This window comes from Anomaloglossus baeobatrachus, chromosome 8 (genome assembly GCF_048569485.1).
Source record: "Anomaloglossus baeobatrachus isolate aAnoBae1 chromosome 8, aAnoBae1.hap1, whole genome shotgun sequence".
NCBI lineage: Eukaryota > Metazoa > Chordata > Amphibia > Anura > Aromobatidae > Anomaloglossus > Anomaloglossus baeobatrachus.
The window spans coordinates 57,705,706-57,732,545 of NC_134360.1; the positions used below are offsets into that span (position 1 = coordinate 57,705,706).

General features: G+C 47.8%; 1 protein-coding gene across 2 annotated transcripts; it reads left to right on the top strand.

The window, feature by feature from the left end:
• Positions 1–222: 222 nt before the first annotated feature.
• On the top strand, positions 223–26,477 carry HYAL2 (hyaluronidase 2). 2 transcript variants are annotated; one of them, XM_075320805.1, is made up of 4 exons: positions 223–721; positions 22,301–23,250; positions 24,026–24,115; positions 25,618–26,477. In XM_075320805.1, the coding sequence occupies exons 1-4, from the start codon at positions 706–708 to the stop codon at positions 26,026–26,028; spliced, it is 1,467 nt and encodes a 488-aa protein (XP_075176920.1). In that variant the 5' UTR covers positions 223–705; the 3' UTR covers positions 26,029–26,477. The 2 variants fall into 2 exon arrangements, with proteins under 2 accessions (XP_075176920.1, XP_075176921.1); XM_075320806.1 differs by lacking the exon at positions 223–721 and adding an exon at positions 8,864–8,946.
• Positions 26,478–26,840: the final 363 nt, after the last annotated feature.

Below are 26,840 nucleotides of genomic sequence, written 5' to 3' on the forward strand. Positions count from 1 at the left end.
AAAAAAGTTCCAATCCACAAAATGTTCTGAAGGAGAGAATTTCACCTGTCAGCAAATTCCAGGCCGGCGGGCGTCACGAGACCCTCACAAGGAAAAGCAGGATCCTGGCAGGGAAGTGTGTGGAGGCTACAATAATAATGATAAGTGATCCCCACACCCATCACAGGGGGGAAGCCGCCGGCCCTTCTGTCAGCACAGATCGGAAAACATCCTATTCCATTCAACAGAGGTTCGGGAGGAGGCTGCAGGGCAGGAAGGAAAGAGGGAAGCAAAACTGGATAGGGCACAAGCAGCACTAGTGCAAAGCCGGCAGAATTCACAGCAGCGCCAGAGACAGTGAGACAAGGCGAAGGCAGCACTGACAGCGCCAGGCATTACCTGGTGGACTGACAGCGCCAAGCAAAGTGTTACCTTCAAGACTGACAGCCGCAGCCATCACCTGGAGGACTGACAGCCGCAGCCATCACCTGGAGGACTGACAGCCGCAGCCATCACCTGGAGGACTGACAGCCGCAGCCATCACCTGGAGGACTGACAGCCGCAGCCATCACCTGGAGGACTGACAGCCGCAGCCATCACCTGGAGGACTGACAGCCGCAGCCATCACCTGGAGAACTGATCGCACTAATCATTGTCTAGAAGACAGACAGTGCAAAGCGTTATCTACAGGACTCACAGCGCCAGACATTATCTGGAGGACTGACCATGCCAGATATCGCAGGTAAGTCACCCATTGGAACACACCTATATCAGGAAGGATTAAACATTCTTGTTTACATCCAGTGTAACCTAATAAGATTACACTAAATGTAAACAAGCAGAGATCTTAAATATGACGAGGAGTTAAAAATTAAGGGTCTGATTTATTGTAGCATTTATCTTTTTTTTTTGTCTAGGTTTTGCTGTTTTTGTTTGTTTTTTGTTTTTTTTAACCTGTTTTTAATTTGCATCTAATCTTTTAGTTAGTGCTTTTTTGAAGTTTACTTCCTACGTGCTCACCTTTTCTTTTATGCTCGCCATTGTGGTCGGGGTCTCTAGACACACACACACACACACACACACACACACACACACACTAATAAATAAAATAAAAATACATTTTTGAACTTGCACAAAATTCAAGAACCACTTTGTGCCATTTCAAAGAATTTTTCACAAAAAGCAGCAACGATTACAAGAAGAGAGAGAAAGAAAAGTGACAAACTGAAATAATGGATTATTCTATAAGGAAGGTGCCAGACGTCGCTGCTGCCAGTGACGAGTCTCCAGTCGTGTCCTGTGGATTCCTTGTCTGGATTCTTCTTTCATGTGACTTGTTTTCCCAGCATCTTCCTAATGAATGGCGATAACTGGAGGTCAGGAGCATCCTAAACCTCGCTCCTCCAGACTCTGCAACAGCTGCAGGGTGCGAACAGGGGACAGGTGGTCAAGTCACTAACTAAGAGGGGGAGAATCGACTGTCACCGAGCCACAGGACGTCTCCCACTAGAGACACCAAGATTATTAATAGACAATGTAACAGTCGCTACGTTACATGCAATTATGACTGTGCCTCAATACACCCTACCCTTGGTTCCCATCACTGCTTGTGAACGCTACCCGCACCCATCCAAACTGCCTAGACACACTGCCTGCCCACACAAATTATCTGCACACTCTGCCCGCAGCAGCTCCCACAAACTATCTGCGCACGCTGCCCTTACTCCCACAGACTGCCTGCGCGCACTGCCTGCTCCCACAGACTGCCTGCGCGCACTGCCTGCTCCCACAAACTGCCTGCGCGCACTGCCTGCTCCCACAAACTGCCTGCGTGCACTGCCTGCTCCCACAAACTGCCTGCGTGCACTGCCTGCTCCCACAAACTGCCTGATCCCATAAACTGCCTGCACGCACTGCCTGCTCCCACAAACTGCCTGCGTGCACTGCCTGCTCCCACAAACTGCCTGCATGCACTGCCTGCTCCCACAAACTGCCTGCGCGCACTGCCTGCTCCCACAAACTGCCTGCACGCACTGCCTTCTCCCACAAACTGCCTGCACGCGCTGCCCGCTCCCACAAACTGCCTGCGCGCGCTGCCCGCTCCCACAAACTGCCTGGGCGCGCTGCCCGCTCCCAAACTGCCTGCGCACGCTGCCCGCTCCCATAAACTTCCCACTCCCACAAACTGCCTGCGCGCGCTGACTATATCCACACAAACTGCCTGCGCGCGCTGCCTGCTTCCACAAACTTCCTGCTCCCACAAACTGCCTGAGCGCACCGCCCGCTCACTGTATGCACACAAACTGCCTGCGCGCGCTTACTGTATCTACACAAACTGCCTGCGCATACTGCCTGCACCTCCACACTGCATATGCTGCTTCACACACCAACGCACACTACATGCACATTCTGACTACACTCTTCCTGCGCACACACTGTCTGCACACTGCTTCGATGTCACTTTTGGCAATGATTGACAAGTGTTTCTGCTGCAGAGAAGATACCAGAAAAGAGAGAATCAATATGGCTGTGGTAAAAGCAGCGGTATTACCAATGAATGGCGGCTGCTGTCACTTTTTTTTTAGCATACACATTTTTTTGTATTTAGTGGTCACAATATGGCGGACAAAATCTCACGTCCGGTGTAAATCTATGGAATATAAAATAACGTGTGACCTGACTGCCCCTGGACAGTTATAGCTTCTAACTTGCTAGAGACCATGGGGCCCGAGTGCTACTACAGCCTCTGCCCCAGAAGCGGCAGCTGCTCAGTGCCTGTGATCTGCTGGCTGCTCAGAGCCTCTATTGTCCCAGTGTCAGTGTCGCCATTGTTTGGGCCGTGTCCACACTCTATTATGTCGCAGTCACACTTGTCTCTGGAGATCAGAGGGGGCAGATGTCGGAGGGGTCGCAGGTCACTGCTACTGAACATTCTCCACATAGCACATTCATGTAGAGGCACAACAACCGCCAACTGCAGAGCGCAGAAGCCGCCGCCAATGGGGGGAAAGTCTAGCCATCACCGCCAAATCCTAATAATCCCCCACAATTGTTCTAGATTTGTGTTTTTAGCAATTTCGGGAGCTGAGTGACAACCAATATTGGCCACTATGGACCAAGCCGGGTAAAGGGAGGATGTCCTGCTGTGGGGGAGCAATGCCGGGGTCCTGAGTCCAACATTAGACCTTAGATTGTGAGCCACAAGGTGACTGTCTGTACCGCACTGCGGAGTATGTTGGCTGCATATAATGACCGCAATGTCCTGGAAGCTCAGTCGCCTGCGTCTTGTATTGTGGATACGTTAGTGGCTGAAGCTTATACATTGTTCAGTAGAGCGCTGCTGGTCCCTTATAGCTAATTTACACTACACCTGGACCGATGGTTAGTGAGGGACAAGTCCTGGCCCTTATTTTATACGACTAACTAAATTCGGCCACAATGTGCAAAAGAGAAGTGCGTAGGGGGGAGGGGACGCCGCTGACTGCTTCATGTTCCCTCATTTGTGGCTTTGGACATCACTGGTAATTACAGCACTTAGTAGGGTCAGGATTGACAGACTGGCCTGATGACTAATGGGGCAGGAGCAGCTGCATGGGAGACCCCCAGAGACCTCCAATAATGGAGTCTAATGAAGGCTTCCTACTAAACAAGTTAGGTGCATGACAGCTATGTATCTGAGCAACATAAAGGAGACCCCCACTGCTTCCACCCAAACCGGAACCGATGTTCTGCCCCGGAGCTTCTCCAATGCACCCCCCCCCCACCCCTTGGTTCTCTTCCACTGTATTCCTCTTCTGAGAGCTCCTCCAATGTATTGTATTCCCCTTCTGCAGGGCTCCTCCACTGTATTCCCCTCTTCTGCAGAGCTCCTCCACTGTATTCCCCTCTTCTGCACAGCTCCTCCACTGTATTCCCCTCTTCTGCACAGCTCCTCCACTGTATTCCCCTTCTGCACAGCTCCTCCACTGTATTCCTCTTCTGAGAGCTCCTCCAATGTATTGTATTCCCCTTCTGCAGGGCTCCTCCACTGTATTCCCCTCTTCTGCAGGGCTCCTCCACTGTATTCCCCTCTTCTGCAGAGCTCCTCCACTGTATTCCCCTCTTCTGCAGAGCTCCTCCACTGTATTCCCCTCTTCTGCACAGCTCATCCACTGTATTCCCCCCTTCTTCAGGGCTCCTCCACTGTATTCCCCTCTTCTGCAGAGCTCCTCCACTGTATTCCCCTCTTCTGCACAGCTCCTCCACTGTATTCCCCTCTTCTGCAGAGCTCCTCCACTGTATTCCCCTCTTCTGCAGGGCTCCTCCACTGTATTCCCCTCTTCTGCACAGCTCCTCCACTGTATTCCCCTCTTCTGCAGAGCTCCTCCACTGTATTCCCCTTCTGCAGGGCTCCTCCACTGTATTTCCCCTTCTGCAGAGCTCCTCCACTGTATTCCCCTTCTGCAGGGCTCCTCCACTGTATTCCCCTCTTCTGCAGGGCTCCTCCACTGTATTCCCCTCTTCTGCAGAGCTCCTCCACTGTATTCCCCTCTTCTGCACAGCTCCTCCACTGTATTCCCCTCTTCTGCAGAGCTCCTCCACTGTATTCCCCTCTTCTGCAGAGCTCCTCCACTGTATTCCCCTCTTCTGCAGAGCTCCTCCACTGTATTCCCCTCTTCTGCAGAGCTCCTCCACTGTATTCCCCTCTTCTGCAGAGCTCCTCCACTGTATTCCCCTCTTCTGCAGAGCTCCTCCACTGTATTCCCCTCTTCTGCAGAGCTCCTCCACTGTATTCCCCTCTTCTGCAGGGCTCCTCCACTGTATTCCCCTCTTCTGCACAGCTCCTCCACTGTATTCCCCTCTTCTGCAGAGCTCCTCCACTGTATTCCCCTTCTGCAGGGCTCCTCCACTGTATTTCCCCTTCTGCAGGGCTCCTCCACTGTATTCCCCTCTTCTGCACAGCTCCTCCACTGTATTCCCCTCTTCTGCAGAGCTCCTCCACTGTATTCCCCTTCTGCAGGGCTCCTCCACTGTATTTCCCCTTCTGCAGAGCTCCTCCACTGTATTCCCCTCTTCTGCACAGCTCCTCCACTGTATTCCCCTTCTGCAGAGCTCCTCCACTGTATTCCCCTCTTCTGCAGGGCTCCTCCACTGTATTCCCCTCTTCTGCAGAGCTCCTCCACTGTATTCCCCTTCTGCAGAGCTCCTCCACTGTATTCCCCTCTTCTGCAGGGCTCCTCCACTGTATTCCCCTCTTCTGCACAGCTCCTCCACTGTATTCCCCTTCTGCAGGGCTCCTCCACTGTATTCCCCTCTTCTGCAGGGCTCCTCCACTGTATTCCCCTCTTCTGCAGAGCTCCTCCACTGTATTCCCCTCTTCTGTAGAGCTCCTCCACTGTATTCCCCTCTTCTGCAGAGCTCCTCCACTGTGTTCCCCTCTTCTGCAGAGCTCCTCCACTGTATTCCCCCTCTTCTGCAGAGCTCCTCCACTGTATTTCCCCTTCTGCAGAGCTCCTCCACTCTATTCCCCTCTTCTGCAGAGCTCCTCCACTCTATTCCCCTCTTTTGCAGAGCTCCTCCACTCTATTCCCCTCTTCTGCAGAGCTCCTCCACTCTATTCCCCTCTTCTGCAGAGCTCCTCCACTCTATTCCCCTCTTCTGCAGAGCTACTCCACTCTATTCCCCTCTTCTGCAGAGCTCCTCCACTCTATTCCCCTCTTCTGCAGAGCTCCTCCACTCTATTCCCCTCTTCTGCAGAGCTCCTCCACTCTATTCCCCTCTTCTGCAGAGCTCCTCCACTCTATTCCCCTCTTCTGCAGAGCTCCTCCACTCTATTCCCCTCTTCTGCAGAGCTCCTCCACTCTATTCCCCTCTTCTGCAGAGCTCCTCCACTCTATTCCCTTCTTCTGCAGAGCTCCTCCACTCTATTCCCCTTCTGCGGAGCTCCTCCACTGTGTTCCCCTCTTCTGCACAGCTCCTCCACTCTATTCCCCTTCTGCACGGCTCCTCCACTCTATTCCCCTTCTGCACGGCTCCTCCACTGTGTTCCCCTCTTCTGCACGGCTCCTCCACTCTGTATTCTCCTTCTTCAGATCTCCTCCACTGTATTCCCCTCTTCTGCAGAGCTCCTCCACTCTATTCCCCTTCTGCACAGCTCCTCCACTGTATTCCCCTCTTCTGCAGAGCTCCTCCACTGTATTCCCCTCGTCTGCACAGCTCCTCCACTGTATTCCCCTTTTCTGCACAGCTCCTCCACTGTATTCTCATCCTCCCTGGAGCTCCTCCACTGTATTCCCCTCTTCAGGACTCCTTCATTTCATCCCCCCCTTCACAGAGTGCCTCCACTATATTTTCCTCATCGGAGCTCCTTCACTGTATCCCCCTCACTCCCTGGCTCTCCTCCATCGTATTCCCATTCTCAAAGCTCCCCCACTGCATCCTCCTCCTCCGAGCTCCTTCATTACATCCCCTCCTCCACCCCCCCTTCCCGGAGCTCCTCCGCTATATTCACCTCATCGGAGCTCCTCCACTGCATCCACCCTCCCTGGAGCTCCTCCACTGCATCTTCCTCTCCCTCGAGCTCCTCCACTGTATTTCCCTCATCGGAGATCCTTCGCTCCATCCCACCCCTTCGATGGAGCTCCTCCACTGCATCCATACCTCCCCGAGCTCCATGACTGCATCCCCACTTCCCTGGAGTTCCTCCACTATATAAGCCCCTTCCCTTGATATCTTCCTCCAAGGAGCTCCACCACTGTATCCCCTCTCCCCGGAGCTTCTCCACTGCATGCCCCCTCCCCGGAGCTTCTCCACTGCATGCCCCCTCCCCGGAGCTTCTCCACTGCATGCCCCCTCCCCAGAGCTCCTCCACTGCATCAATACTCCCCTCCCTCCTGGACTTCCTCCACTGCATGCCCCCCCTCAACTGGAGCTCCTCTACTGTATAAGCCCCTTGCCTCTCCCCCCCAGCTCCTCCACTGTATCCCCCCTCTCCCCCTGAGTGCCTCCACTGCATCCCCCACCTCCCAAGAGTGCCTCCATTGTATAAGCCCCTTGCCTCTACCCCCCAGCTCCTCCATGCATCCCCTCTCTGAGCTCCTCCACTGCATCAATACTCCCCTCCCTCCTCCACTGTATAATGCCCCTCCCCCAGCTGCTTCACTGTATCCCCCTCCCCAGAACGCCTTCACTGCATCTCCCTTGCTCCTCCACTGTATAAGCCCCTCATCTCCCCCCCCCCAGCTCCTCCACTGTATCAATACCCCCCTCCTCAAAGCTCCTCCGCTCAATCCCCTCTTCCAGCTCCTCCACTATATTCCTCTTATCAAAGCTTCTCTACTGCATTTCCCCCTCCCCGCAGCTCCTCCACTGCATCAATACTCTCCTCCCAGAGCTCCTGCACTGTATATTATTATTATTTATTATTATAGCGCCATTTATTCCATGGCGCTTTACAAGTGAGAGAGGGTATACGTACAACAATCATTAACAGTACAAGACAGACTGGTATAGGAGGAGAGAGGACCCTGCCCGCGAGGGCTCAGTCTACAAGGTATATGCCCCTCTCCCTCCTTGAACTTCTCCACTGCATCCCCCTTTTCCCTAGAGCTCCTCCACTGTATAAGCCTCTCCCAGCTCCTGCACTGTATATGCCCCTCTCCCTCCTTGAACTTCTCCACTGCATCCCCCCTTTCCCTAGAGCTCCTCCACTGTATAAGCCTCTCCCAGCTCCTCCACTGTATCTACCACTCTAAGCTCCTCCACTGCATCAATACTTCCCTCCCCAGAGCTCCCCCACTGTATAAGCCTCTTGCCTACCCCCCACATCTCCTCTCTCCAAGCTTCTCCACTGTATTAATACTCCCTTCACCCCCCAGCACCTCCACTGTTTCCGCCCCCTCCCCAGAGCTACTCCACTGTATAAGCACCTCGCCTAACCCCCCCCATCCAGCTATTCCACTATATCCTCCCCTCCCCAGAGCTACTCCACTGTATAAGCAACTCGCCCCCCCCCCCCATCCAGCTCTTTCACTGTATCCCCCCCTCTTCAACCTCCTCCACTGCATCAATACTCTCCTAAGACTCGTCCACTGTACCACCCTCTCTGGGCTCACCCCCTGCATCAATTCTCCCTTCCCATAGTTCCTCCACTGTATAATCCCCTCCCCTGTATCCCCCCCTGGAATTCCTTCACTGTATAAGCTCTTCACCTCTCCTCCTTCACTGTATCCCCCGCTCCAAGTTCCTCCACTGTATCAATACTCCCCTCACCGCCACCAGAGCGACTCCACTGCATCCCCTCTCTGAACTTCTCCACTGAATCAATATTGACACCTCCCCCTCCTCGAGCTCCACCACTGCATACCCCCCAGCTCCTCTACTTCATCAATATTCCCTTCACCGACAACCCCCCCCCCCCCCATCTCCTCCACTGTATAAGCCCCTCCCCCAGCTCCTCCATTGTATCCTCCTTCCGGATCGGTTCTGACCGCAGGAGCTGACAATCTACACTGTGATTACCGGACGCCCCGCAGTCGATAATAATGTCATGTCCTATAGTGACGTCATCAGGAGACGTCTGTAATGATGGGAGTGCTAGTCCTTGGAGAGGTCTTCTGCAGCGTGTATGGAGTGACTTTATAGACTCACATGCAGGAGTCCCCGACGTTCTACAGCATCACGTGATCAGTACACAGCAATCCGTGCACTAACCGCGGAGCTCTCACTCCACAGCCGCACAGCTCTCATTGTCAGAGCGCCTGTCCCTTTAACCTTCGACTCCTCCCACTAATAATAGACTGTGCCACTCGGAGGGGTGTCCGGGATTGCATAGCTCAAGCTTCGAAGAGGGGGAAAAAAAGCCGGAGAGAACGGCGCCCCCATTGTTACCGTGAACGGTGGTTGTGCCGAGCGAAGAATGAAAGGCCCGGGACTGAGACTGGAGAAGTGACACAATGTATCCCGGGGAGCGGCGGCGCTGAGCGGAGGGTGAGTGCAGGAAGCAGCACAGGGGGCCATTACCTGTGCTACCGTATATACACACTGCTATTACCTATGCTATATACACACTGATACTACCTATACTATACACACTGCTATTACCTATGCTATATATACACACACACACTGATACTACCTATACTATATACACTGCTATTACCTATGCTATACACACACACTGATACTACCTATACTATACACACACACTGATACTACCTATACTATACACACACACTGATTATACTATACACACTGCTATTACCTATAGTATATACACTCTGCTATTACCTATGCTATACACACTATTACCTATACTACACACACACTGATTATACTATACACACTGCTATTACCTATAGTATATACACTCTGCTATTACCTATGCTATACACACACACTGATTATACTATACACACTGCTATTACCTAAACTATACACACACACTGATTATACTATACACACTGCTATTACCTAAACTATATACACACTGATATTAACTATGCTATATACACACTGATACTACCTATACTATACACACTGATATTACCTATACTATATACACACTATTACCTATGTTATATACACACTGATATTACCTATACTATATACACACACTGATATTACCTATACTATACACACTATTACCTATACTATACACACTGATATTACCTATACTATACACACACACTGATTATACTATACACACTGATATTACCTATACTATACACACACACACACACTGATTATACTATACATACTGATATTACCTATACTATACACACACTGATATTACCTATACTATATACACACTATTACCTATGTTATATACACACTGATATTACCTATACTATATACACACACTGATATTACCTATACTATACACACTATTACCTATACTATACACACTGATATTACCTATACTATACACACACACTGATTATACTATACACACTGATATTACCTATACTATACACACACACACACACACTGATTATACTATACATACTGATATTACCTATACTATACACACACTGATATTACCTATACTATACACACACTGATATTACCTATACTATATACACACTGATATTACCTATACTATACACACACACACACACACACACTGATTATACTATACATACTGATATTACCTATACTATACACACACTGATATTACCTATACTATACACACACTGATATTACCTATACTATATACACACTGATATTACCTATACTATACACACACTGATATTACCTATACTATATACACACACTGATATTACCTATACTATATACACACACTGATATTACCTATGTTATATACACACTGATACTACCTATACTATACACACTATTACCTATACTATACACACTGATATTACCTATACTATACAGACTGATATTACCTATACTATACACACACTGATATTACCTATACTATACACACACTGATATTACCTATACTATATACACACTGATATTACCTATGTTATATACACACTGATATTACCTATGTTATATACACACTGATATTACCTATACTATACACACTATTACCTATACTATACACACTGATATTACCTATACTATACACACTGATATTACCTATACTATACACACACACTGATTATACTATACACACTGATATTACCTATACTATACACACTGATATTACCTATACTATACACACTGATATTACCTATACTATACACACACACACTGATTATACTATACATACTGATATTACCTATACTATACACACACACTGATTATACTATACACACTGATATTACCTATACTATACACACTGATATTACCTATGCTATACACACTGATATTACCTATACTATACACACACACACTGATTATACTATACATACTGATATTACCTATACTATACACACACTGATATTACCTATACTATACACACACTATTACCTATACTATACACACACTGATATTACCTATACTATATACACACTGATATTACCTATGTTATATACACACTGATATTACCTATACTATACACACTGATATTACCTATACTATACACACTATTACCTATACTATACACACACACACTGATTATACTATACACACTGATATTACCTATACTATATACACACACTGATATTACCTATACTATACACACACTGATATTACCTATACTATACACCCACTGATATTACCTATACTATATACACCCACTGATATTACCTATGTTATATACACACTGATATTACCTATACTATACACACTGATATTACCTATACTATACACACTATTACCTATACTATACACACTGATATTACCTATACTATACACACTGATATTACCTATACTATACACACTGATATTACCTATACTATACACACTATTACCTATACTATACACACTGATATTACCTATACTATACACACTGATATTACCTATACTATACACACTATTACCTATACTATACACACTGATATTACCTATACTATACACACTGATATTACCTATACTATACACACTATTACCTATACTATACACACTATTACCTATACTATACACACTGATATTACCTATACTATACACACTGATATTACCTATACTATACACACTGATATTACCTATACTATACACACACACACTGATTATACTATACACACTGATATTACCTATACTATACACACACTGATATTACCTATACTATATACACACTATTACCTATGTTATATACACACTGATATTACCTATACTATATACACACACTGATATTACCTATACTATACACACACTGATATTACCTATACTATATACACACTGATATTACCTATACTATATACACACTGATATTACCTATACTATACACACACTGATATTACCTATACTATACACACTGATATTACCTATACTATACACACTGATATTACCTATACTATACACACACACACTGATTATACTATACACACTGATATTACCTATACTATACACACACTGATATTACCTATACTATATACACACTGATATTACCTATACTATATACACACTGATATTACCTATACTATATACACACTGATATTACCTATACTATATACACACACTGATACTACCTATAATATATACACACTACTATTACCTATGCTATATACACACTGATATTACCTATAGTATATACACACTATTACCTATAGTATATACACACTGCTATTACCTATGCTATACACACACACACTGATTATACTATATACACACTGCTATTACCTATGCTATATATACACACTGATACAAGTACAAAATACCAAAAGACACGACCAATCCCGTGCCATCTTTTCAATATGGATAGAGCCATATACAGATAAATGATTAAACAAAGAAAGAACAATACTGTACAACGACTTGATTGTAAAAACACTTGAATTTTATTCATATAGAAAGATTAATAACAAATAGAAAAAGCGATAAAAAGTAGAGACAGATGGTTTATGCCACCAGGTGGCGCTCTCACCACAACATGTGGCAGACAAAAGTACATGTGCAAAGATAATATTTACGTGTACACAGCCTAAGGCTCACCTATAGAGAAGGTGGCCTAAGGTAGGGCACATTACAAATAGGTAAAGATGCAAAAAGCCGCTGATCCAAGACACCAAGAAATCAATTTGCCTAATGGCTGGAAATATATCCCTAGATCAGCAGCTGTACTATTACCATACCTGAGGATGTGGTGAGAACCCTGAACCCCGACCTATAGGTTTCGTTGATAATTCTTCTTCCGGGGGTCACACTGATACAAGTACACCTCAATAAATTAGAATATCCTCAAAAAGTTAATTTATTTCAGTAATTCAATACAAAAAGGGAAATACGTATATTATATAGAGTCATTACACACAGAGGGATCTATATCTATATATTTATATAGAGTCATTACACACAGAGGGATCTATATCTATATTATATAGAGTCATTACACACAGAGGGATCTATTTCTATATATTATATAGTCATTACACACAGAGGGATCTATTCCTATATATATACTAGCTGTACTACCCGGCTTCGCCCGGGTTAATAACTGTTAACAAAATATAATGTATGAACAAAAATTTATTCTGCACACAAAAACCACAGAACAAATAGATAAAAATGCAATTATTAAAAGGCAAAAACTAAGCTAATAGAAGCATTTCACAACATATATTTCAACACCGCAGATATTCCACACAGATTTAATTAAATTGGCCAAGTAATGTGCTCCGTCTGTCTCTTTCCCCGTCTGTCTCTGTCTCTTTCCCCGTCTGTCTCTGTCTCTTTCCCCGTCTGTCTCTGTCTCTTTCCCCGTCTGTCTCTGTCTCTTTCCCCGTCTGTCTCTGTCTCTTTCCCCGTCTGTCTCTGTCTCTTTCCCCGTCTGTCTCTGTCTCTTTCCCCGTCTGTCTCTGTCTCTTTCCCCGTCTGTCTCTGTCTCTTTCCCCGTCTGTCTCTGTCTCTTTCCCCGTCTGTCTCTGTCTCTTTCCCCGTCTGTCTCTGTCTCTTTCCCCGTCTGTCTCTGTCTCTTTCCCCGTCTGTCTCTGTCTCTTTCCCCGTCTGTCTCTGTCTGTCTCTGTCTGTCTCTATCTATCCGTCTCCCCACCGACATTTTATTACCTCACACATAAGCTTCTTATACTATGAATGTCTTTTTGTTCCTATAGCAACCAATCACAGCTCCTACTAATAACCTGTAGTTCCAGGCTCCATTTACTTTAATGGAGCCATGTTTTTTGGAGAGTAACTGTAAAGCGCGGGGTTACATTTTTCTGTCAAAACATAGTCTACGACGTTCCCTGGGTCACATGAGGTGTCTGTGCAAAATTTCGTGATTGTAAATGCGACTGTGTGGATACACTTTTCGTTTCACTTTTCCCCCATTATGTAGATAGGGGCAAAATTGATTGGTAAATTGGAACGCGCGGGGTTAAAATTTTGCCTCACAACATAGCCTATGACGCTCTCGGGGTCCAGACGTGTGAGTGTGTAAAATTTTGTGGCTGTAGCTGCGACTGTGGAGATACCAATCCCGGACAGACATACCGTACATACACACATTCAGCTTTATATAATAGATCATTACACACAGAGGTATCTATTCCTATATATTATATAGAGTCATTACACACAGAGGGATCTATTCCTATATATTATATAGAGTCATTACACACAGAGGGATCTATTCCTATATATTATATAGAGTCATTACACACAGAGGGATCTATTCCTATATATTATATAGAGTCATTACACACAGAGGGATCTATTCCTATATATTATATAGTCATTACACACAGAGGGATCTATTCCTATATATTATATAGAGTCATTACACACAGAGGGATCTATTCCTATATATTATATAGAGTCATTACACACAGAGGGATCTATTCCTATAATATAGTCATTACACACAGAGGGATCTATTTGAAGTGTTTATTTCTGTTAATGTTGATGATTATGGCTTACAGCCAATGAAAACCCAAAAGTCATTATCTCAGAAAATTAGAATACTATATAAGACCAACTGATAACATGATTCTAAACTCAGAAATGTTGGCGCCTACTGAAAAGTCTGTACAGTAAATGCCTCAATACTTGGTCGGGGCTCCTTTTGCATGAATTACTGCATCAATGCAGCGTGGCATGGAGGCGATCAGCCTGTGGCACTGCTGAGGGGTTATGGAAGCCCAGGTTGCTTTGATAGCCGCCTTCAGCTCGTCTGCATTGTTGGCTCTGGTGTCTCATAGATTCTCTATGGGGTTTAGGTCAGGTGAGTTTGCTGGCCAATCAAGCACAGTGATACTGTGGTTAGTAAACCAGGTATTGATACTTTTGGCAGTGTGGACAGGGGCCAAGTCCTGCTGGAAAATGAAATTTCCATCTCCAAAAAGCTTGTCGGCAGAGGGAAGCATGAAGTGCTCTAAACATTTCCTGGTAGACGGCTGCGCTGAGTTTTTGGTCTTGATAAAACACAGTGGAGCTACACCAGCAGATGACATGGCTCCCAACCATCACTGATTGTGGAGACGTCACACTAGACCTCAGCAGCTTGGATTGTGGCCTCTCCACTCTTCCTCCAGACTCTGGGACCGCGATTTCCAAATGAAATTCAAAATTTACTTTCATCTGAAAACAACACCTTGGACACTGAGAACAGTCCAGTTCTTTCTCTCCTTGGCCCAGGTAAGACGCTTCTGGCGTTGTTTATTGGTCATGAGTGGCTGGACACAAGGAATGTGACACTTGTAGCCCATGTCCTGTATATGTCTGTGTGTGGTGGCTCTTGAAGCACTGCCTCCATCAGCGTCCACTGCTTGTGAATCTCCCCCAAATTTTTGAATGGCCTTTTCTTAACAATCCTATCAAGGCTGTGGTTATCCCAGTTGCTTGTGCATCTTTTTCTACCACACTTTTTCCTTCCACTCAACTTCCCATTAATATGCTTGGCTACAGCACTCTGTGAACAGCCAGTTTCTTTAGCAATGACCTTTTGTGGCTTACTCTCCTTGTGGAGTGTGTCAATGACTGCCTTCTGGACAACTGTCAAGTCAGAAGTCTTCCCCATGATTGTGTAGCCTACTGAACCAGACTAAAGGACCATTTTAAACGCTTTAGAAATTTGTGCAGGTGTTTTGTGATAATTATTCTGATTTTCTGAGAGAATGACTTTTGGGTTTTCATTGGCTGTAAGCCATAAACATTAACAAAAATAAACACGTGAAATAGATCCCTCTGTGTGTAATGACTCATATATATATATATATATATATATATGTGTATGTATATGTATATGTATGTATGTATGTGTATATATATATATATGTATGTATGTATGTGTGTGAAGAGATCCCACTGTGTGTAATGTCTATATAATATGTTTCAATTTTTGTATTGAATTACGGATATTAACTTTTTGATGATATTCAAATTTATTGAGATGCACTTGTATTACCTATGCTATATACCCACTGATGATACCTATGTTTTATATACACTGATATTATCTATGCTTTATACACACTATTACTTATGCTATATACACAGTGATATTACCTATGCTATATACACACACACTGATAATATGTACGCAATATACACATTGATGATACCTATGCCATATACACTGATATTAGGTATGCTATATACACACCCTGATGCTGATGATGCCTATGCTATATACACACACACTGATATTACCAATACTATATGCACACACTGATGATACCTACAGTTAGGCCCAGAAATATTTGGATAGTAGCACAAGTTTTGGCCTTTTAGCTGTTTACCAAAGCATATTCAAGGTCACGTTATATTATCAATATGGGCTTAAAGTGCAGACTCTCAGCTTTAATTTGAGAGTATTCACATCCTAATTGCAGTAAGGGTTTAGTAAATACAACTTTATAATATATAGCTCTTATTAAAAGAACTAAAAGTAATTGGACAATTATTTCAAAAGCTCTTTAATGAGCTGCATGAGCTATTACTTCATTAATCCATCATCACTTGAGCAGATAAAAGGTCTTGAGCTAATTCCAGGTGCGGCATTTGCATTTGGAAGCTGATACTGTGAACCCACAACATGCGGTCAAAGGAGCTCTAAATGGAAGAGAAACAGACCAATAGTCTGAAGAAAAAGAAGAGGAAATCCGTCAGAGAGAGAGAGCAGAAATGTTAGGAGCGTCCAAATCGCCAGTTTGGTACATTCTACAAAAAATGAGCATCCTGGTGAGCGTGGGAGCTCAAAAAGGGCTGGACGTCCACAGAAGACAACGGTGCTGGTTATCGCAGAATTCTTTCCATGGTGAAGAAATGTGCACCCCCTCTACTCCCCAGTGCTGCGGTTCCAGTGCTATCAGAAATCGCATTCCCAGGGCCCATGTGTCATTATGACAAGCAAGCCCTGCAACCAATCACCGCTGGCTTCCCTCTCCCACCTTCATATGTTTAAGTAATTAACAGGAGGTGAACACTGCAACTGCCATTCACTTCACGAAGATCAACCTGTACCAGAATGATGGGAAGAAGAAAGTCTGGAGAAGGCTTGGAACGGCTCATGGTCCACAGCATTGCACGTCCTCTTTAACACATGGCGGAGGTGGTGTGATGGCCGAGCATGCAGGGCTAACAATGGCCCTGGGACACTAGTGGTTATTCAAGATGTGACTGAAGACAAAAGCAGCCGGATGAATTCTGAAGTGCACAGGGCGAGACATTCTGCTCAGAGTCAACCAAATGCAGCAAGGTTGATTGGACGGCGCTTCACAGGACAGATGGACAATGACCCAAAACATCCTGCGAAAGCAAAGAAGAGGAATATTCTGCAATGTCCGAGTTCATCACCAGATATCAGCCCCATCAAACTGTATTTCTTATGATTAAGACAAAACGTACGGCAGAAAGACCCAGAAACAAGCAACAACTGAAGTCAATGCAGTAAAGGCGGCAAAGCCTCACACAGGAGGAAACCAGCGATGGTGACGTCCATGGCTTCCAGACTTCAGGCTGTCATTTGTTGTAAAGGATTCTGTACACCGTATCAAAAAGGAACATTTTATTTATGGTAAAAGTTAATTTTACCAATTACATTTGAGCCTCTGAAATGAGAAGACTTTGTAGAAATATGGCTGCAAATTCCTATACGTTTCACAGGATATTGTTCTTCAACCCCTTTAATTAAACCTGAAAGTCTCCACAATTTCATCTGTTGTTTAATTTTAAATCTAAAATAGTGACCTTCAGAGCTGAAATAACGAAGATTCAGTCACTGTCCAAATATTTGTGGATCTAACTGTATATAGTAATATGGCCGCCCTTCAACAGCCATAAGCTCCATCCATGGAAAGGGGACTGTTCTTCACAATAAAATTGCCTGTAAGAAGGGCAACAAGTACTCTAGGGTTTAGGTCCAGTTCTCTGCAGGCCTAACCTGTCTGCAGACACATGGCCATCACATGGCTGTCATTCCGGAGCAAGCTCTGCATTAGTGTTAAACTGATATCGTAGCCAAAACCTTGTTAGGAGACTATCCTGGTACTTACTAGACTGAAAGTTTCTCAAAAACAATTGAACCTTTTTTATTTCAAGATCTCAATGATCTGATATATGGTTGATTTGGGGGCAATTTTACCAGGAGCAATCTCCTTGCCTGTAAAGCACTTTTGATAAAAAACAATGAGCACATACATGTACTTTCTTGGAGATAATCATGGTTAACAGTCGAAAACCATGAGTTCAAGCATCAACTGGATTTTAAAGCCAGCAGTCTGCTCTTCTAATTCAATCAGCCTGACCGAGAGACATTAGCTGCCCTGTCCTTGTTAACACTTTTCCCCAAAGGAGAAGATCTCAGATATTATGTAAACAGGTCATTTTGTGGCGAGGTTGACACGGAGTGGAAATGTGTTTGTGTTTTTTTTTTTTTTGTTTTTTTTTTGTGATTTAAGTGAATATTCATGGCAAAGAATGACTTCACAATCCATCTAATCGCTCCTCCATCTAGAGTTAATGCAAATTGCCACTATAAAAAGCTGAAGCAGAAAACTGTCAGTCTTAAAACTTTTGGCCAAGACTGTACACTCTGACATTACCTATGTAAAAAAGTGGTAAATGATGGAGATCACAGGATGGAGACGTTACTGATCTGCAAATGAGGAAACATAACTACCGTATTTTTCGCTTTATAAGACGCACCGGAATATAAGACGCACCCCAAACTTAGACATAAAAAAGGTAAAAAAAAGAAAAATGGGGTCCGTCTTATACTCCGGTGTTCTCTTACCGGAGGGGGGCAGCAGTGGTGGTGAAGCGGGGTCACAGGAGGCACAGGTTGTGCTGGCAGGCGCGGCAGGTCAGTGGCAGCGGGGTCCGTGGTTGCAGGTGCCGTGGTTGCAGGCGCGGTGGCGTCCGCGGTGGCAGGATCCGTGGGGTCCGTGGTGGCGGCAGCAGCCGTGGCGTGTGAGCCGTGCAGCAGGCCGGTGCAGTGAGTGTCCGCGGTCCCGGTTCAGTGGTGGCAGCGGCGGCGGCAACTGCTCAGTGGTGGCAGCGGCAGGGACTGCTCAGTGGTGGCAGCGGCAGGGACTGCTCAGTGGTGGCGTGTGTCCGCGGTCCCGGTTCAGTGGTGGCAGCGGCGGCGGCGGCTCAGTGGTGGGAGCGGCGGCAACTGCTCAGTGGTGGCAGCGGCAGGGACTGCTCAGTGGTGGCGTGTGTCCGCGGTCCCGGTTCAGTGGTGGCAGCGGCGGCTCAGTAGTGGGAGCGGCGGCGACGGCTCAGTGGTGGAGTGTGTCCGCGGTCCCGATTCAAGTAATGGCGCCCGGAGCGACGCATGCGCAGATGGAGCTCTCATCCAAGGGCTCCATCTGCGCACGCGCTGACTCCCGGAGCAGCGCGTGCGCAGATGGAGCTCTCATCCAAGAGCTCCACCGGCGCCATCATTTGAAAGTGGGACCGCGGACAACTGGTAAGCTGCACAGCCGCCCGCCCCGCATGCACAGAGTGGCAGCCAGCAGGCTGCCCGCCCACCCCGCGTACAAGCCGCCGGGTACCTGTGCTTGCGTGCGGTGGCAGCCGGGTACCCATGGCTGTGTGCGGGCGGCAGATGGGTGACTGTGTGAGGGCGGCAGCCGAGTACCTGCACGGGCACCCGACTGCCGCTCGCACACAGCACCCGGCTGCCGCCCGCACACAGCCATGGGTACCCGTCTGCCACCGCATGCAAGCACAGGTACCTGGCTGCCGACCCCACACAGCACCCGCTGCCGCCCGCACACAGCCACGGGTACCCGGCTGCCGCTGCATGCAAGTACAGGTACCCGGGCGCTTGCATGCAGCCACAGGCACCCGCCCGATCGCCTCAGACAGGACCCCCCCCCCCCCGCTACCGCTTTATAAGACGCACCCCCCATTTTCCTCCCAAAATTTGGGGAGGAAAAGTGCGTCTTATAAAGCGAAAAATACGGTACATTTTCAAATAATCTGGATTTCTCCAATCTGGAGTTTGAGCCACGTGCTGAAATCCCAGCACTTCCAGCCTGAGCTGCTCTTACCGAGGTTATTAATGGTCATCTGAGGAATGTTCTGCTGCTCAATGCAGTTGTGCAAATCATCAAGATCCTCTGCCGGCAGCTCCTATATAATCACTGACCAATAGCATCCCCGATGTGCTCGATGGAGACAAGTCCAGAGACGCCGAGGCCATGGGAGCATGTGTAGGCCACGTAGGCTGCTCACAATAGTGCAAGGAATATGCAGTCTGGGGATGTCATATGGAAAACTGCTCCTGGGACACTGGAAAAATGGATTCAGTACTGAGTCCACAACCAAATCAATGTGTAGACACCGTGAGGACAGACAATGGGACCTGAGGGGGCTGTGAGGTGTGGGGGATGGGACAGCGTCTATTTGTGTCGCACAGAGCTCGCCCTTCTGTAAAGACATTCCTGCCAAACACAAATGCCCCCTCCAGTGTCTGAAATATGGATCCTCAATATGTCAGCAGTTTTAGCAAAAATGGGAAAACCTTCAAACTGACCGCAGGCTAGTCATCCTATGTGCCTATTACTGCCTGTTTATTAGCCATTACTGGGGAGAGACGACTGTAGGACAGATGACTACAATCTATTACTATCTGGTATCAGCCATAAGTGGGGAGTGGCAACTGTATAACAAGTGAGTATAGTCTATTTCTCTGTTATCAGCCACTACTGGGGGATGCGGCTGTAGGACAGATGACTACAATCTATTACTCCCTGTTATCAGCCTCTACTGGGGAGAAGCGAATGTAGGATAGGTGACTACAATCTATTATTCTCTGTTTTCAGCCATTTCTGGGGAGAGGCGACTGTAGGACAGGTGACTACAATGTATACTCACCATATAACTTTCCAGCATTGATATAAGATTTAGGCTGTCTAGGAGACCAGACCATTGAATCTGTCTAAGACACAAGTGAAGGTCTTTGCTCTTTAGCGCAGTGCGCCTGTACATTATCGTTATTGGTGAGTTGGTCATTTTTTTCCCCCCACTGGTCAGTAGATGGTGCAGGGTCCTGGAGTGCTCCACCTTCTGGCTGTTCCAGGTATGGCACCTGCTTTTTCAGGCGCCGGCTCCTTCACCTGGTGAATTTATCTTATAGGTATATTTCCATTGCGTATAGACGCTCGAATATTTTTGTAACTCCCAAAGAAATGGAGGGCGCACAGATATGGGGCCCCCTGATTGGTCATTCTCTAACTACAGACCCTTGCCATGCATCACCACTATAAAGAGCGTATATGATAAAACATTTCGGGGCCCTGGCCACATGACTGCATGACAAGCGTGTGAGGGCTCTTCATTCCTGTGCAGGGTGGAGATCCCCTTTGTGTTCCCAGTGTCTTTTTTTTTTCTATAAATACCTGGTAATTGCCTCAGGTGGGTCTTGTGCCGATGCTTCATCTATGACGATCATCTTCTGACACAGTTGCTTCCGGCTGTATCCTGATAGAGGTCAGTCAGGTGTTATGGCGCTATGTGAGGGATCCTGACACCCATCTGTGGTGCAATCCTGTATAGAAATATCTGATGAGGTCATGACAGCTGGTCTGTCCTCTCCTGCAGGCGGTGAGGTCGGTGCGCAGCTCCGTGTAGGTGATGGATGGGGTTGTATGTACCGTGCGATATATCGTGACGCCACGTCATGACTCTACTGCACAACACATTGCTTTTTGTAAGATCTCTGCTTGCTGACAGTAAATCTGGTTTGAGCTAAAAATACTGAAATCCAGAATAGTCACCTGGAGGGATGCATTGAACATTGTAACAAACCTTCAGCTTTGTGAACAGGACGAGGTCAAGGCTGCTGTTCATGAGGTGAAGTGATGTCATCTCCTGGACAGGGTGAGTGCAGAACCTCGTGTCTGGAGCCATGACTTCCAGGAACGCAGCATCGAATTACAGTGAAAGTGACCCCCCCCCCCCCCACCTCCCAGAGACGGCGGAGGCCACGGCCAGCATCCTCTCTGAGACACGAGGCCGTGGGGTTGTTATGTCACTGCCCCTTATACTTCTTAATATGGCTTCACTTTGTGCAGGATTTTGTAGGACGCTGAACCGATCTGTCAGACGATGCATCTGTGCTCAGCTGACTTCTGTCTGAGCTGCCGGTGAGGTGGGGGGCTCAACTGACCTCTGTCTGTGTTGGGTGGGGGCTCAGCCATTGATAATCTGGTGGAGCTTCGCAGTTGTAGGCAGTGACGGCTCTGTTGGCCTCGCTTTGCCTCCAGTTGATGTGTGATTCTTGGTTAATAAGGATTTTCTGATTATTGATGGATTTTTCTCTCCTTTTCAGGGGTCTCCTCGGTGGTCACCATGCTTCCCTCCTCCATGTGCCTCCTCTGGTGCCTTCTCTTCTCCTTCCATTGTGCCCTTTCATCCCCGGCTATGGAAAAGCCAACAACTCCCCCCATTTACAGTCAACGGCCATTTGTGGTGGGCTGGAACGCCCCGACGCAGGAATGTCCGCCGCGACACAACGTGCCTTTTGATTTGCGTCTCTTTGATTTCAATGCTTCTCCTAACGAGGGTTTCGTGGACCAGAAACTCACCATCTTCTATAAGGAGCGGCTCGGATACTACCCCTACTACGAACATAACACCTCCTTCTACGGGGGCCTCCCTCAGAACGCCAGCCTCAGCACACACCTGAATGCGATGCAGGAAGGGTTAAAAAAATACATTAATAAAACCGTTGATGAGGAAGGACTGGCCGTCATCGACTGGGAGGAATGGCGCCCCATCTGGTTAAGAAACTGGAACCCCAAGGATGTATACAGGATCCTGTCTCAAAAATTGGTGGCTGCCCGTCACCCCAATTGGCCATTAGAGGACGTGCTCAAACAAGCACAGTACGAGTTTGAGAACGCCGCCCGCAACTTCATGGAGGAGACGTTGCAGCGCGCACGGAGCGTCCGGCCACGGCAGCTATGGGGCTTCTACCTATTCCCCGACTGTTACAACCACAACTACCTGCAGAACTGGGAGAGCTATACCGGGAGGTGCCCGGATGTGGAGATTGCCCGCAACGACCAGCTGTCTTGGCTGTGGGAGGCCAGCACAGCGCTCTTCCCATCCATCTACCTGAACCTGTCGCTGGCCTCCACTAACCAGGGACGCCTCTTCGTGCACTACCGGGTGAAGGAAGCCATGAGGATCGCAAACAAACATCACAAAGACTACGCCCTGCCTGTCTACGTGTACGCGCGACCCACCTACATGAAGAAGATGGACACCCTGTCCCAGGTGAGCACCCCCCTGCAACATAGCCGACTGTCACATGATGTGCACGTTGGCTAAAGAAAGCAACATGGCCGATCCTCTCCTGCTGCTGCCATATCCAGAGTTTAGCTCCTCCCCATTGTCAGTTCCCACAATGCACGGCTCACTAAGATTTCGCTGTGCATTTGACCGGAACAGAAATTTGACGTTCCCCATATTTAGAGAAGGTGTTGAGAAGATGTTTTGGCTCTGACGCTCCTTTTGCATCTGATTCCTCGTGAAGGATAACGTCTCCCCGTTTGCATGCTTTCTCAATACCCTGCATATTATACAGGGTCTTAGTGCAGGACCAAACCCCCCCAGCTTTTGGGTGTGTCGGTGGGTGTATATCTGTGCTGTGTGGGTGACCCAGCCACAGCCAGGAATCATCCACAGCCCCCAACCCTTACATGGAATCCGGGAAGTAATGAAGCAAAAGCAGGACCAGACATGTCCGTCACATAAGGATTCAGTTTAACCCCGTACTCACCACACTGTGGTCGTGTATTACTGCACAACTTGTCCCACAGCAATAAAAGCCCACCATACTTCGGAGCATCATATCCTCCCAATAACCAGGTGCCCCCAGATATGCATGATACAGTTCCCGGTGTCCAGGAAAGAGACATTACTCTGTTCATCCTGAGCCCACTAGTTCATGAATAGAATTGCAGAAGTGATGTGGGTGGGTGATGACGCTCTCATGGCAGCTACACACATTGCTCATTTTGTTTATTAATGTCCTCTCTGCTTCCTACAGATCGATTTAATTTCGACCATTGGGGAGAGCGCTGCTCAGGGGGCCGCCGGGGTCATCTTCTGGGGAGACGCTGAATACGCCAAGAACGCGGTAAGTGTCCTGGTCCATCACGACCATGTACAGCTTTGCTGTGTGACACCCTAATGTTCCTTTGTATAACATGTTTTCCATATTCTGGTGATGTGACCCATCCTCCAGCTGGTATGAAAATACAATTCCCAACATGCCAGAGCCTGGAGCAACTGGAGTACAGACTATTGTTCTTCTCGTCTGCACATCCTATACCCTCCTGTGCGTTAGAACCTGAAGTGCGGCCTCCTCTGCACTGTCCTGAGATGCTGCAGTGTCTGGACTTCCGCACCTTCACCCCCTCCTGCGACCTGACCTCTGCGCCTCTCTCAAAGCCCTCCCCTACCCATCTCGCCCATGTCCGGATCGCTTCACCTCTCTCCCTCCTGTGTTACGACCTCGGTACCTCACTCGGCCTCCCCGCTCATGCCTCTCGGCCTCCTCTTCCCTGTCCATATTTCTCTCTCCCTCACTGTCTCCGTCTCACTTGGCCTTCTCCACCCTCCACCTCTTATTCCCAACCTGCGTCTCTCTCAGCTTCCTCTTCCCCAACCTCCCCCCCCCCCCCCTCCCCTCTGCGTTTTTCTTGCCTTCCCTGCCCACGCCTCTCTCGACCTCATCTCCCCCCTCCACTTTTCTTTCATTCTTCCCGTCCACGACTCTCTTGGCCTCCTCCTCCACCCTCCTCCTCTTCCCTGTTCACTGACTGCTCCCTTTGCCCCCACCCTGTCTGCATCTCTCCCGGCCTCCTCTGTGCCCCCCCCCCCTCTGCGTTTCTCTCATCCTCCCCGTCTACGGCTCTCTTGGCCTCCTCCCCCACCCTCCTCCTCTTCCGTGTTCACTGACTGCTCTCTTAGCCTCCTCTCCCTTTTCCCCCACCCTGTCTGCATCTCTCCCAGCCTCCTCTGTGCCCCCCCCTTCTGCGTTTCTCTCCAACCTCCCCGTCCACGGGTCTCTTGGCATTCTTCCCACTCCTCCTCCTCTTTTCTATCCGTGTCTCTCTAGACCTCCTCTCAATTTCCCTCCATCCTGTCTGCATCTATTTTGGCCTTCTCTTTTCCCCATCCCCTTCTGCGTTTCTCTCGCCCTCCCAATCCATGCCTCCCTCTGCCTCCTGTTCCACCCTCCCCCTCCTCCCTTCTGTGTTTCTCTCGGCCTCCCGATCCACGCCTCTCTCTCTGCCCCCTTCTGTGTGTCTCTTGTCCTCCTCATCCACACCTCTCTCGGCCTCCTCTCTCTCCTTTTCTACATTTCTCTTGCCCTCTCTCAGCCTCCTCACCCCCATCTACTTTTCTTTTGTCATCCCTGACCACACCTCTCTTGGCCTCCTTCCCCCCCCCCCCCACCCTCCTCTTCTTCCCTGTTCGCTGCTCTCTCAGCCTCCTCTCCCTTTCCCTCACGCTGTCTGCTTCTCTCTTGGCCTCCCCTTCCCCCATCCACGCTATTCTTTGCCTCCTCTCCTCTTGCACCCCCTTCTCTTTGCATCTCTGGGCCTCGTCCTCATGGTTTCTTGTTTTCTGCAGGACTCTTGTCTGAGGGTGAAGTCGTACCTGGAGCAGAATTTTGGTGAATACATTGTGAATGTGACGACCGCCGCAGACCTTTGCAGCAATTTTTTGTGCAGTGGAAATGGCCGTTGCCTGAGACAGGACAATAAGACGTCCGGATTCCTGCACCTCAGTGCCTCAAGCTTTCGGATAGTGCAGGCTGGGGATAACAGCACAGCATCGGCCCCAATGTGGGCGGAGGGGCGGCTCTCCGAAGACGACAAGCGCTACCTGAGCTCTCACTTCCGCTGCCAATGTTACGTGGACTGGTACGGTGACAGCTGTGGGACACAGAGAAGCACAAAGAACCAGGCGGCCGACCCTGGGACCCCTGCGGGCTACACGCTGCTGGGGTCACTGCTGGTCTTACTCCTCCTGCTGCTTTGAGGGTCACACTACTCCGGACTGCGGCTGCCGAGAACCGGCTATCCTTTTATTTATTAGAGCTGTACTCTTTATTCGCCATGGAATGGCGCCGTGTACTCCTACCTCCAGGACCTAACAATTATCACTGCACCTCTACTCGGGGAGCAAGGGCTACAACCGTGCAATAAGGTTCACATCCCAAATGTCTGGGGGTGACCCCTCCGTTACAAGTCAGTCGCTTGGGCTCTGAAGTGCCTTCATCTCACGCCGGTGCCTTCCTCCATTTTTATACTGTTGGATGCTGCCGTTTGTAATTTTTTAAAGTCTGTGTGTGGTGAGGCTGTGAAGTTAGCGGTCTCCTCGGGTGTGATGTGAACCCCTCATCTGGAGCTGGTCATCCAGACTTTGCCGCTCCACGCGCGCTCAGCTCCACTAGATCCGACAAAAAAACAAAACAATAAAGTATTTTACGACTGCGGTGCCTCATCTTATTACAAAAATGATCATCATAAAGGGGCGTTCTGTCTGACAGAGAGGAGAGTATTCCCAAAGCTGGTAGTGCCCAATCAGCACAATGTGGTGTAGGTGCAGTCCAGGACCTAAGATAAGAGCAGCTCCATTGTAACAAACCCTCAGCTGTGTTAGGCCCCTTTCACACATCAGTTTTTTGCCATCAGTCACAATCTGTTGAATTTTGAAAAAAACTGATCCGGTGACTGATGCCGCTGGATCCGGGGTTTTTTCATCGACTTGTATTACCGATGGATGGCGACGTATAGCCTCACGTTTCATCCGTCGAAAAAGGTTTGTCCATCGGAGGGAGACAACGGCCA